The 12,609-nt window shown below is 37.7% G+C and overlaps 1 protein-coding gene across 1 annotated transcript in view; it reads right to left on the reverse strand.

The window, feature by feature from the left end:
• TEK (TEK receptor tyrosine kinase) overlaps positions 1–12,609 on the reverse strand; it is a 35,416-nt gene that overhangs the window by 5,102 nt on the left and 17,705 nt on the right. The window contains exons 4-15 of the mRNA XM_026047075.1: positions 11,917–12,069; positions 9,843–9,974; positions 9,014–9,154; positions 8,103–8,231; positions 7,351–7,505; positions 6,455–6,596; positions 5,907–6,068; positions 4,786–4,920; positions 3,766–4,059; positions 2,195–2,494; positions 1,928–2,085; positions 518–728 (exon numbers count right to left, since the gene is read on the reverse strand). Coding sequence (XP_025902860.1) covers positions 518–728; positions 1,928–2,085; positions 2,195–2,494; positions 3,766–4,059; positions 4,786–4,920; positions 5,907–6,068; positions 6,455–6,596; positions 7,351–7,505; positions 8,103–8,231; positions 9,014–9,154; positions 9,843–9,974; positions 11,917–12,069 — 2,112 coding nt within the window. The remainder of the gene's footprint in view (positions 1–517; positions 729–1,927; positions 2,086–2,194; positions 2,495–3,765; positions 4,060–4,785; positions 4,921–5,906; positions 6,069–6,454; positions 6,597–7,350; positions 7,506–8,102; positions 8,232–9,013; positions 9,155–9,842; positions 9,975–11,916; positions 12,070–12,609) is intronic.

The raw sequence follows: 12,609 nt of genomic DNA on the forward strand, positions 1-12,609 counted from the left end.
TTCTAAATTCTTAACATATTCTAGAAATTRTAAGTCTCTCTAAAACATGCCAGTCAAGCTCACCAAGTACAAAGAAACTTAAGTGGACCTCACAATATATATAATATACGCATATAGACATATACAGTTCTCTGAACTGCTGAGTTAGGACAGGATGAGCAAATGATGTTGCCCAAGGTTAGATTCATGCTATTATCTCTGCATCTCCTAGTGACTTCCAATTACATTATAAATTGAAATTACATTATAAATTGAAAAATAATAATAATAATACTATTAGCAATTATTATTGGCAATAACTATTATTATATATAAACATGGAGTTGCAACTTGGCAGAGCAGAAATGCGGTCCTTGCCAGGATACAAGTCTTGGCCAGATGACAGCTGATGTGATTTTATTAGTAATTTCAATGCTAAATGTTTGGATTTGTTTTAGGGCTGGGAGAGGGCAATTCAGCCTTTCTGTAGGTGGGCAACACTTGAACAACCAAACATTGTAAATCTGATTGTTACTACCTTTCATTCTTTTAATTGCAGCATCCATGCGTAAGCCATCCTTCTTAATTCGCGCCTTCAGAACTTGCCCGAAGTTGCCTTCTCCAATCACATCTTGAAATTTGATGTCATTCCACTCCAGAACAGGGTAAATAGTGGGATCTGGGCTGTTTTTGGCTTTCCTACTCAGGGTGAGAGTACCTGAGTTAAACTGTACAGCTGGCTCTTCCCTCTGTAAACAGAATTACACAAATAGCATTAACCATGGTTTATATCTTTCCAATGCTCTGATTACACTCCTGGAACACATGATCACACGTGTACACATGGTCCATTTTTTTGCTTATATCAAGTACAATAGAAAATTATGCCTAATCTGGACACTGATGGCATCAAGTCCCAAGTTCTGGTGCCAAGATCCACAAAACTGCTCAGGCTCCTTACTTATATCCAAGCACCCTTGTGATCTTGGACCATCTAAGCAATTCTGCTATCTTCCAGACTGGTGATGGGCAAAAACGGTGTGCTAAAAATACTCTTAGAGACAGTGCTAAGTCTCTATTATATATTAGGATTGACTCAATCCTGTGCCAGTCAGATTCAATAAGAACATTGAGTAAAGAGGAAACAGGAGAAAGATATAGAAAATAATTCTATGTATTTGAGGAGACACTTCAATTGCACCTGCCCTCAAAAAAAAAAAAAAAAAAAAAAAAAAAAGCTCTTTTAAGCAATGATTTAGGACAAAGAACAGGGGCTGTTCTGTGTGTCCTGGGGACAGAGCATCATCTTGGATCATCACACCTCTTTATACGAGAAAAACTATCATCAGAACAGCTCTTCAGCCCAGCTTCGTTCTGCCTCACAAGTGAGAAAAGGGAAGGCAGCGGGATGCAGAAACTCCAGCAGGGTATATACACAGCACAGACAAAGCACAGATCTTCCCAGCAGCCCTTTCCATGTCTCTACACTATATTATAGCCTTCATCAACTTCCTTTCTTCCTCATATCCAGGACTATRCTGCTGCCATTAACTGATCCCTGGTTTGCTGAAAATGCCATGCAAAGCAGTTGCTGACACTGAAGAGGAACAATAAAAAGCACTGCATTTTTCAACACAGGACATAACTTTACAGAGAGAGGATGTGCCCCCTTCTTCTCTCTAGCTCACTAGTTTTCATATATGCAGATGCAGCAAGACAGAGAAGGCAATGAGTCAATTTATTTTCAAGGCAGGCTTTTTAGCTCTAAGCTTACAAATAAGATTGCCTCAGCTCCAGATCATTAGCAGATTAGCTTTACAACATTAACACTAATTGTGCTATAAGACAAGACTGTATTTAGAAGGGCTGAAGAAAAGGAAGTGGGAAAATAGGAAACAATGGGGGCAAAATGAATAGTTGGACTGATTTGGGAAAACTGGGATCTCACCACCACATTTTGGAAAGCCTGAGCCATCCTGCGCTGGAAGTTAGCTCGCTTTAGCTGTAACATGATGAGAAAGGCCAGGAGAATTGTTACACAGGTCATCCCTGCTGAGCCAAGAATAGCAATAAGCAGCATTTTCCCTCCCTTCGATTCGTATGGAGCTGTTGAGAAAGCACAACAAAACAGTGCTTTGTTACTTCCAGGTATCTCTGCAAGAGCTAAGAGCTACAGGACCRGCCCCAGCTTGCACAATCTGGCATGCTGACCAACCTTTAGTTTCTGGCAGAGTCTTCAGTTCAAACGATGTGTTTGGGTTGCTCAAGCCAATGTTATTCTGAGCATTAATCTGTACCTGGTATACAGTGTTTGGTTCAAGCCCCTTGAGATGGTACTGAGTAATGGTGGTGTTCTTTATTACGATATCAATGTGGTTATACTCAGCCTTGCCGTAAATTTTGTAGCTGATGATTATGCAGGAGATGGAATGACCCTCAGCAGTTGTCCAAGAGATGACAGAGGACGTGTCTGTGGTGTTAGAAAACTTGATGTTGTAGGGAGCAGGAGGGATTCCTGCAAACAAAGCACACACAAAATGTTCTGTTGTATATCCATGTCTTTCTACTTCCATCAGGGTGGTAAATACTCTCCCCAATGTTCTTGCTAAACAATCAGAATTTTTCTCACAAACTATACTAACTGATTCTATTTTTTTAATTTGTTCTGCTATCACCCACATTGTAGTTCTTAGCACTTCCAGCAGAGTTTAAAGTGGTATTTAGCATGCTTATCTTCCTGGGAAAAGATGTGAATGCTCCAATACTGTAAGGCAAAATGATTGCCTTCAGTTTAATGCAGATGGGGTTTACTACTCCTTCACCAGCTTATCATTTCTCCGTGATTCCTAAGTTCCATTCTTTCCATTGCTGTAGAAAAGCAATCACCTGCCAGGCTGTTAGAATAAAGGGAAATTGACACCAACACTTCCACAGATTTCCTAAGGAATCCTTGAGCAGGGCTTAACCTTGGGCTTGTGTCCCCATCCATGGCTCCTAAACTAAGTACGTTTTCCAGCATCCTTATGTTTTTCTTAGTGCACACTGGTGTCAGAGTTCAGGAAAATGGAGTGTCTGGTGACACTCGCTGACATTTCTGTTAAAAGGATCTCAGTGGAGGACTCTTCACTGTATGGAGTAAGAAGCTTGCCTTTCCAGTGAATTGGACGGTCAGTAATGCTCACCAACCTGACATACTTCAGATAAAGCATCTGCTGAGGCATTATGAAAGGGAATGTACTATTCACTTCAGGAATTTAAGCACATTCATTGATCTTTACTAACCCACATAGTAACCCTCTGTGTTCAGGGTATTTACCTTCCATTGCATCTTCTCTCCTTCTTTAAAAGCTAACTTGTTCAATATTGACATAGCTGAACTGCAGGATCAGATTTTATTTAGTTATTTATTCATTTGGGAAGAAYAAAAAAGATTGGGTGCAGAACTTTATAAGCTCATTATTGCAAGGAGAAAAAAAATCTTAAAAAATGTTCATGTCACTATTCATCTTAAAACAGAAATCATGGCTTCCAAAGGTTTTTACTTATTTATTTATTCATTTGTTCAATTTTTTGAAAAATTACTAGTTCTTGTTAATTTCCAAAATAATATCTTTAGATAATGAGTTTATCTTCATAGTAATAGTAATAGCAACAATGACAAGTGGCCATCAGAAACTGAAAATTACTAGAACAAAAAAATACGTTTAGTGGAGTCATATATTAAAAATATGATCACTGGGGAAAAAGAGGAACAATTAAACAGCAGAAAGTGAATCAGCTACTTACTGTCACTGAAAGTCCATGCATACAGATAGTTGCTCCACTCTCCTTGCGACCTGGCGTTTACCCGTACCCTGCACATGTAATGCTGTCTAGGCTCAAGGTCCTTAATGATCAGAGTGGACATATTTCCTGGCACTTGGGTGATAACACTGCTCTTGTCACCGTTGTCATTCACACTCTTCCTTTCCACTTCAACATGAATGTCATCCTCTGTCCTCAGAGTTAAGGGATGCCATGACAAATTCAGCGATGTCGTACTTTTTGGAAGGAGGATGAGGCCTTCTGGTGGAGGAAGACCTTGGAGGAGCCACAGTGAGATAGGGAATAACATTTTATGTCTGATATGCAAACTAAAATAGGAGTACCAGTTACTCTCGTCCCCAAAAAAGGCCATAGCCTATAGTGACAAAGGTTATTCTTTTTTTCCTCCCTGTGATTTTGATAATAATCTCAGAGGCGTTGACAGGCACAAAGTATCTTATCAACAAGGTTGGCATGCATGTTCACTGAATTGGTGATGCACTTTCTAGATATTAGAAGCCAGCTCTTTTATTATCTGGTTAGATAATTACTAATGGAAATTTCATTTATTTTGTATGTCAGGATTCAATTCTGGGAGTATCCTCAAKAGTCTGAAACTTTTTTATGTGTTCAAATATCTTAATTTTAAAAGTAAACTGGTCTAATGGAAAGAAGTGATCCAGAGGAAGGATTGACATTTGAAATAAGTGATTTCTATTGCCAACTCTACTCTGTGCTCAGATAAAATATGCAAACTTTCCATTCCCAAATTTCCCACCTGTGAATCAGGCAGAATAATAGCTCTGTCTCTCATGCAAGATGCTTTTCTTCACCCATTTTTTTTTTACTTTGAGTGACACTGAATCAGAAATCTCTGATCTTGGCTTTGTGTCAAGTCTCTTCTTTGCTCAAAAGATAGTGCTCTGGCAGAGATCAGGGAGTAACCCATAGAAGAAAACAGCCAAAATATCCCTTTTGTGAGAAGGCAAGCTCCTGACATACCAAGCGCTGTGGTCGTGAAGCTGGCCTGTGGTCCAGGGTGACCTTCCCCACCTTCGCCTTGCCGGCTCAGCTGAACACAGAACTGATACTCTGTTTTTGGTTCCAGATTGTCCAGTCTTTTGGTTCTGCCTTTCACTGAGAATAAAATGAGAACGGAACAGAAAAGCCATAATCCTTGATTAAAAATGATAAAGAAGAAAAGTTTTGGAGAACATTCCTGAATCACAGGAAATAGAAGGTAAGATATTAATGTTCTTCTAGCACTCCCATGCACTAAGGCAAACTATTTAGAAATACTTATTATGAATGGATGTGGCCACTTGAGTTCAGCCAAAGGAATACTTCCAACTGGCCTTTCTTCAGGAGAGAACAAGACTAATTGAAGTAGTGTGCATTATGTATGCATATCTTGTATGCTATTGCCTTAATATATCATCTGTTTTTTACATGTTCCTATAACTATATGTTATATGTTTATATATAAAAACATATAAACTATATGTTTTTACATTTTCCTATAATAATTTTACAAGTTCCTATAACGTTTCCTATAATATTTTATATCTTGCTTGGAATACATAGTAAAACAGGGCTGAAAGAGATTGCCTAAGTCAAAGGCAAGTTCAATTTTAATTGTACTATTCCTGACAATTTTACACACACACATATATGTATATATATATATATATTTAAATGTATTCATTTGTGTATGAATACATATATAGACATATACACAAATATGCATACAGAATTATATATAAACAAATAGAGGGAATATAAATATTCTGAGGAAGTCCTATGCTGCTCACTGGCTTTGAAATCTGTTATCTGTGGGGGAGTTTTCAGCAGTTGAGCCCAAAACCGAGGCTGTTTAACTTGGCAGAGAGAGGAACCTTTTCAACACTCGACTAGACAATTTTACTAAACTGCTACTGTTGTAGCATTAACATTATGTGCTAGTGATATACACAGATTTACATGTCCAGTCATAAAAAAAAGATTAAATGTTTACAGATTGCAGAATCTTTGAGTCTAGATTAAAAGCAGAAACTGCATTTATAAATATGTTTCAACATGCAGCTAAAATACACGTTTGGCAGAGTTTAGCACAGGACTCTTACCTTCCACAGACATCCAGGACTGATAACGTTTTGCTGGCTTGTATAGGAGTTTTGTTGAAACAACAGGCCCATCTCCAAGATGTGACTCAGCATTGATATCAATAATGAGAAAATTATGTCCACTGTCTGTCAGTCTCGGGGCATACTGTGGCACAGGAGGAACTGAGCAAGAACGCAACTATTAAACCAGCCTCTTAATTCTCTAAATCATTAAATCCCTGTCACCTTCTGAGATATATAAGAAAATGGGAGAGGTTCTTCCCAATCCTTAGAAAATATAGGTTTATATCCTAAAACTAGTGGTTTAGTTCTTTCCTGTATTTTCTTTTAATCCTCGTCATCGCTCTKATTTTCAATACATATAATTAGGATGATGCTTGTAACAGACTTCTATTCATCTTGTGACTATACATTTTTACTCAAACATTCTTCTGCAACGCAGTGCAGAAAGTAGAAACTCTGCCATATTAGACTATAAAGCTGCCTAAAACAAGAACAACAAAGAAATAAGAACAACAAAAAGACACAGGAATAATTCATAGTCTCACCTTTAACTGTAACTTGAAATGGTTTCTCTGCCATGCCTGCCACAGTCTGCACACTGCAGACCCAGACTCCTGTATCACGGGGCTGGATTCGATTGATAGTAAACACAGCCTCAGACCGATTACCAGTGACCATTAGGGAAGGCTGAAATGACAAAATATACATGATCTGAAAAATACCATCATTTCAAGAAGTCTTCAWGTCACTTTTCTCACAGCTTAGGAACTTATCCATTAGTTAGTGAAGTCAGAAGACAGCCCCCACCATGTTAATTCCATATGCTTTTTATGTTCCTAAGTCCATTTGCTGTTGACAAAGAACCTCCTCCACTGACTTCTAGGTTTTACCCTACATTTCAATTCCATCCATTTAAATGAACAGCTTCACAATTGCTTTTTTTGGTGTTTGTATGTCAAATGTATCTTTGATCCACAAGGCTGACTGAATAATCCTTGAGTTTTTCAGACAATAATTAGTTTCCACTCTGCTTAATAATTTCAATGTTTTCATTTTYACTAGCTCACTATATTGTACAAAGGAGCTAGTACTAGGTGTTTCAATGGTCATATTTKTATTTTATCCAAAAATCAAGACTTCTTTCTGTTCTCACTTTTGAGAACAATTGCACTCTTAGTGTCTGAACAGTATATACCATATGTGCTGCCCATAAACAGCTGATTATTATTTTGCTTGGTTTGTGGGTGGCCCTTTAAGTCATGATGCTTCTTGCTGTGTTTTAACCTTTTTGAGCAGGAATATAACAAAGAACAGTAAATAGTGACCAATATGGTCCTCTCAGGTCACACTGAAATTGCACATTTTCTGCTGCAATGACACTAATTACAAAAAGAGGCAGTGAATGTCAGAAATAATAGAAAATAATTGATCAGGAACCTACCTTAAGGACAGTTCCATCTTGTTTCAGCAGTTTAAATTCTTCAGATTTGGGAAGTGGCATGCCTGTAGCTATACAGGAAGGCTTGAACTCTACACCAGAATTGAGTTCCACAGGATCTAGTAAGTTTTCTATCTGAGGTGAAAGATCTGCTGAACCTACAGAAGGTATACAGTATTTACAGGGTCATCCTTCAATCAGAAMTGATCAAAGGAGGCTCTAAAACAGAGGTAGGCACAAAATAAGAACATACACTGGACAACATAGACACCTTAGGTGTTTGGTTCTCCCTGCACTTACATGAAAGTAAAAAAGCATGACGTTTGCCAAAGATAGCACTATTATACCAAGGTAAAATGGTTGTGAGAAGAAACATAAGGCCTGTGGGCTTTTCTTTTCTTCGCCTTGCCTTCCCTTCCTTTCCATCATCTTACTTGGTCTTACCTTGTGTCCCCTTCCCCTCTTTTTTGCTCTGTCTGTCATTCTACGCAGGCACAATCCAGCTACTGTACACATAACATGGCAGCTATTCCATACAAAAAGCAATGGTGTCAGATGCATCTGTTGCAAACTAGCGTTATGGTGCTTGAAAACACTGCACTGCAATAGAAGCAAGAATGTGGATGTGTCTGGACCCTTGGAACATAACAGGCCATTCACAGACACCACCCTCAAGTAGAAATGCTATACCAGCATAAAGAACAGTTTCAATCACACTGGGAAAAGCCATTTACTACCGTGTTACCTTGCTTTACCTTCTTTCTCACATTGCAGACCATGCCAGCCAAAGGAGCAGATGCAGCCCTTGAATCTGTCACACGTTCCTCGATTGTGACAATTACATTTGAGTTTGCAATCAGACCCATAAAAGCCAGGTTTGCATTCTGCAAATAAGTATGTTCCTAGTTAGTATAAAGATACCAGTTTTCAATATATCCTTATCAACTATCAATCTATCTGTCTCATGAATCAATACTCTAATAGGGCTTCCTTCCCCTATCTGGGCTGTAACTGCACGTATTAATGTTAAATCATCTACAAGAGATCCTGAGAAGTTACTAGAATTAAAAAAAAAAAAAAAAAAAAAAAAGGAGGAGGCATATTTGTGTCTGTGTCTGTGCCTGTCATTTTTAGGCTAGATGCTGGCATAGAACTATCTTTAATCAAAAAATAAAACGTTGTTTCATTTCATCTTTTGTTTGGACACACCAAGGCAGTGTCATTTTAGTTACAGCACCACTGAGCAAGACCATACATCCCCATAAATAAGGATTTAATCCATGTCCCAAGGTGATTGTCAGCTGATCAACATGAATGAGACTGATTACGCTCAGCATTGTGCAGCAGTGGACACTATATCACTCATTTTGACTTGTAGAAATCATCAGGACTGTAGCTGTTAAAGAAAAAAAATCTCACCAGAACATTAATGCATTTTGCAGAATAAACTGAATGATTTGCAACTTTATTGTATCCCTCTTACGAGCACCAAAATACTCCTGTGTAGTAAATCAATATTATCCTCTTTGTCTCTCTTTTTTTTCTGTTTGTTTTTTTGCATAATGGGAAAAATACCGAATTTACCTTCCTTTATTACTTCTCTTCTGTATTTTTCAAGTCTAGCATATTACCGTCTCTTCAGCCCTCACTGTACCCTTAACTTTACCTTTGTCACATTCCAGTCCCATCCATCCTGAGGCACAAGAACAACCATAAGGATCTGGTAGGCAGAACATATAATTCCTGCAGTCAGAGTTTTCTTTACAGCTCTCCTCACACGTTCTGCCGAATGTATTTGGTCCACAAGCTGTGGAAGAGAGAGGGGAACAATGTCCCAACAGTATTAAGTTTGGAAAAGCACTAAGGCTTCCATTCAGGCAGCTCTAGACAATACTAAAGGCAAAGTAAAATGAAAAAAAAAAAAAAAGTATTAGGACTATTATTATACATAACAGGATAAACCACTGCTACACAAGGGTAAGTTCAGGCAGCAGCAGGAAACACAGCTTTCTTTCATATGAGTATCCAACAGCAAAACACATATTGCTTTTGGCATTTCGAGATAATTTTTCAGCAGTAAATCCTCTTTTCCTCTTTCTGTATCTATTTAGATAGACTGAAAGAACAGCACCACGAAACTAACACTTTCTCAAAGACGGGTACATGTCAAAGGCCCAGCTCAAGTTTTTTTCTTTTCTGTTATGATTAGTACTACATTAGTGTGTTTCAAAAGTCAAATTATTCCAACAGCTAGAGTAAGTACTTCAGTACTAATACAGTCTATTAAGATACATATTTAGCATCAAGACCCAGAATCTGCTTGGAGAGGTTAGTGCAATGTGGCATCTGCTCCAGTTACTTAATAATCAAAAATAATAGACATTCACTAACAGAAATTGGGCAGGGATATATGGTGCTTGCCCCTAAATGCAAGTAAGTAATCTTCATTACTGTGTGCAAATTAATAAGAAATCTGTAAAAGAATGTTTTCTTACCTTTCTCACATGTTTTTCCCATAAAACCAGGAGGACAGATGCATTCTCCAGTGTCTTCATGACATACACCATTATTCATGCAAGCGGGGCAGTGGAAGCTACAGGAAGGGCCCCATTTCTGAGCTTCACATCCTTTTATGCAAAAGTATAAGGGCATATTTGTTGCTTGTTTGTTCAATAACTAGTTAACCAGTATAATTCTTTCTGATTAAGATAAATAGTAAAATGTAAACCAAAATGATCCATATGTACTCTCAAGACCCTGCACAGTTTACCTACTATAAGGAGGTACTTTTTACATTTTGCGACGTGCCTCCATTTTTGGAATAAAATATTTTCGTAGTATATATTAGTGTTAGCTAACTTCAATAGTTTTCATACATACTCTTCATGGAAGAAACTGTCTTCACTTTTTGAAACTAGAAATATTCTTTTTATTTGGAAAAACTAATTTAAAAGGTGGCAAAAATCTTAAGCTTAATATTCTTTTTTCTTGTAACATCGATCCAAGATCTGTAAAAAATCCCAGTACACTGTGGTGTCATTTCACGTAAAACTAGCTAATATTCACCACTGGGTCTGCGCTTGGCATCACAGGTATTGCAATAGCCTCTGGCAAGCCATGACATTCTGTAACAAGATTTTTCTTTAAAGTACAATAAGTCAGTTTAATCTCTTTTGCATCTTTCCTGTCTTCACTGGATCTTAATGATCAATCAACTCTTTCTGGATGAATGAGGAACAATCAGATAAATGCCAATTSTAGTGCCTGTTATATATTTTTCTATTTTTTTAATAAAACAAAAAGATATTACTAGCATTAATCCTGTCAATGCAAGTTTTGACATTGATTTAATAAAAGCTAAGCTCAGAATTTAAACTTTGTTACAAGAACATACGATCCCATGCCACAAATGCTAGATCTATACCTCCAGAATACAAAATTCACTCATTTGCTTTTGAAGTTAAAATGTGCTGAGAGGACTCAAAAATTTTCAGTATTTTATTTTCAGAAATCTTTCTAACATCATATAATGTAAAGCCAGGACTAGGGAGGCGAAAATATGGAAAACCCTGAGGCAGCATCGTTTAAACTGGAGTACCAGACTTGGAACATTTTCAGATTTCAGTGTGGATTACTTCAGTCTTTATAGCATTTAGAGATCCTTTTCGTCTTCCCTCCCGAACAAAACTCTTAAATGTGGGTACTTAGGGAGAAAGCCTTGGTAAACCCTCAGGCTGTCTGTAATAGTAAGACAAAGAAAGCCAGGGCACATTTTTGAGCAGTGGCCTGTGAACATCCATTCTGTTTATTCTAAGCTTGTTCTGCAGAGCTCAGCCAAACCGGGCCAAACGGGGCCTGAAAAGGGCTACGAATAGATGAGCTGGACAAGGGCTTGGTGCTGCGGAGTGCAGCGAGCAGAGCTTATGGATATGTTGTCTGCTGTGCAGCTCAGCCTTAGAGCAGGCAGCAGAACCCAGACCATTTTATCTAGCAGTTTGGCAACAGATCCAAAATCCAAGCTTGGGGCTTACGTTGGTTCCTTTGCAAATCCTAGAAACATCCTGTGGATGCCAGCAAATAAAATATGTTTTACTGTCAAAAATAGATAATATACATACATAATATACAGCTTTGAAGAGAATATTTCACATTATTTCTTTCACCTATCTATTCAAGTTAAGAGAATATAATCTTGTTTACCTATGATAAAACTGTCACAATAGCATGACCTGTGATGGTTTGTGAAATGAAAATATTGCAAGTGGAGTTGTTTAGATTCAACCCATTATAGAGGAAGAAACCATTTAAAAAACCTATTTTCTGATATTTATGGAAGCTTGTATCTCTTCTTATTTTTCATACTTACTCAACATTCAAAAAGTTAAAATGCTGGGTAAAGAGCTATTTGTCCTGTTCCTAGATAGATGATTTGAATAAACTGAAAATTTCTTCAGATGTAGTATGATGGCAGCTTATATTAAAAGAACGAACAGAGGAAAGTAGCAGTCTCATCTTAGATTTTTTACAACTTCAAATAATTAATCATCAGCATGAAATAATGAAACTTACGTCTTACAATAAGCCTTGTATAAGCAGAAGTAAAGAGGTTTCCTCCTATGTATCTGGCAGAGTATACCCCTGCATCCTGTGGTTGAACGTGAGAACAGGACACTTCCAGCTCACCTGGCACTTCGTGCCTGGGCACAGAGTGAATGAAAGAACCTGGGAAAAGATCACACAGGCACAACAGACAGATCATTCAACTTTGACAGTCAGAGGAATTACTGAGGAAAGTAGGAATTGCTGATGGTTCTTTAGCCATACTCCAGTTTCTAATGTTTGGAGAAGAGCAAGTAAAAGCAAGGCAAAATCTTGAGTAGACTGAGTGGATGATAGGAACAAATAATAAGTTAAGCATTACTTTGCAAGGCTGTTGTTAAGAACGTAGTGAGAAAGAAAAAAAATAATTTTGTTTCTTGGCCTTTTTGGAAGTGAGGGTTGACAAGAACCACAAGACTACTATGAGAACCACAAGACTACTGAGGCTGAATGGTAACAAATARGAAAAGCTCATCATGTCTTATTTAATCTCAATAACCCAGAGATTTACTAGCCAGACCAAAGCTGGAAGAGCATAGTATGATTTTATTTTTTTTTTCCAGAATTGATATGTTTCTACCATCTCTTCAATTTTTTCAGTTAGTCGGCTTCTCAGTATTATTCTAGCCTTGCTGAAACCAGTCATATGTGCTTGCTAAAGCA

The sequence above is a fragment of the Nothoprocta perdicaria genome, unplaced genomic scaffold (assembly GCF_003342845.1).
Source record: "Nothoprocta perdicaria isolate Ctin4 unplaced genomic scaffold, notPer1 scaffold_471, whole genome shotgun sequence".
Classification (NCBI taxonomy): Eukaryota; Metazoa; Chordata; class Aves; order Tinamiformes; family Tinamidae; genus Nothoprocta; species Nothoprocta perdicaria.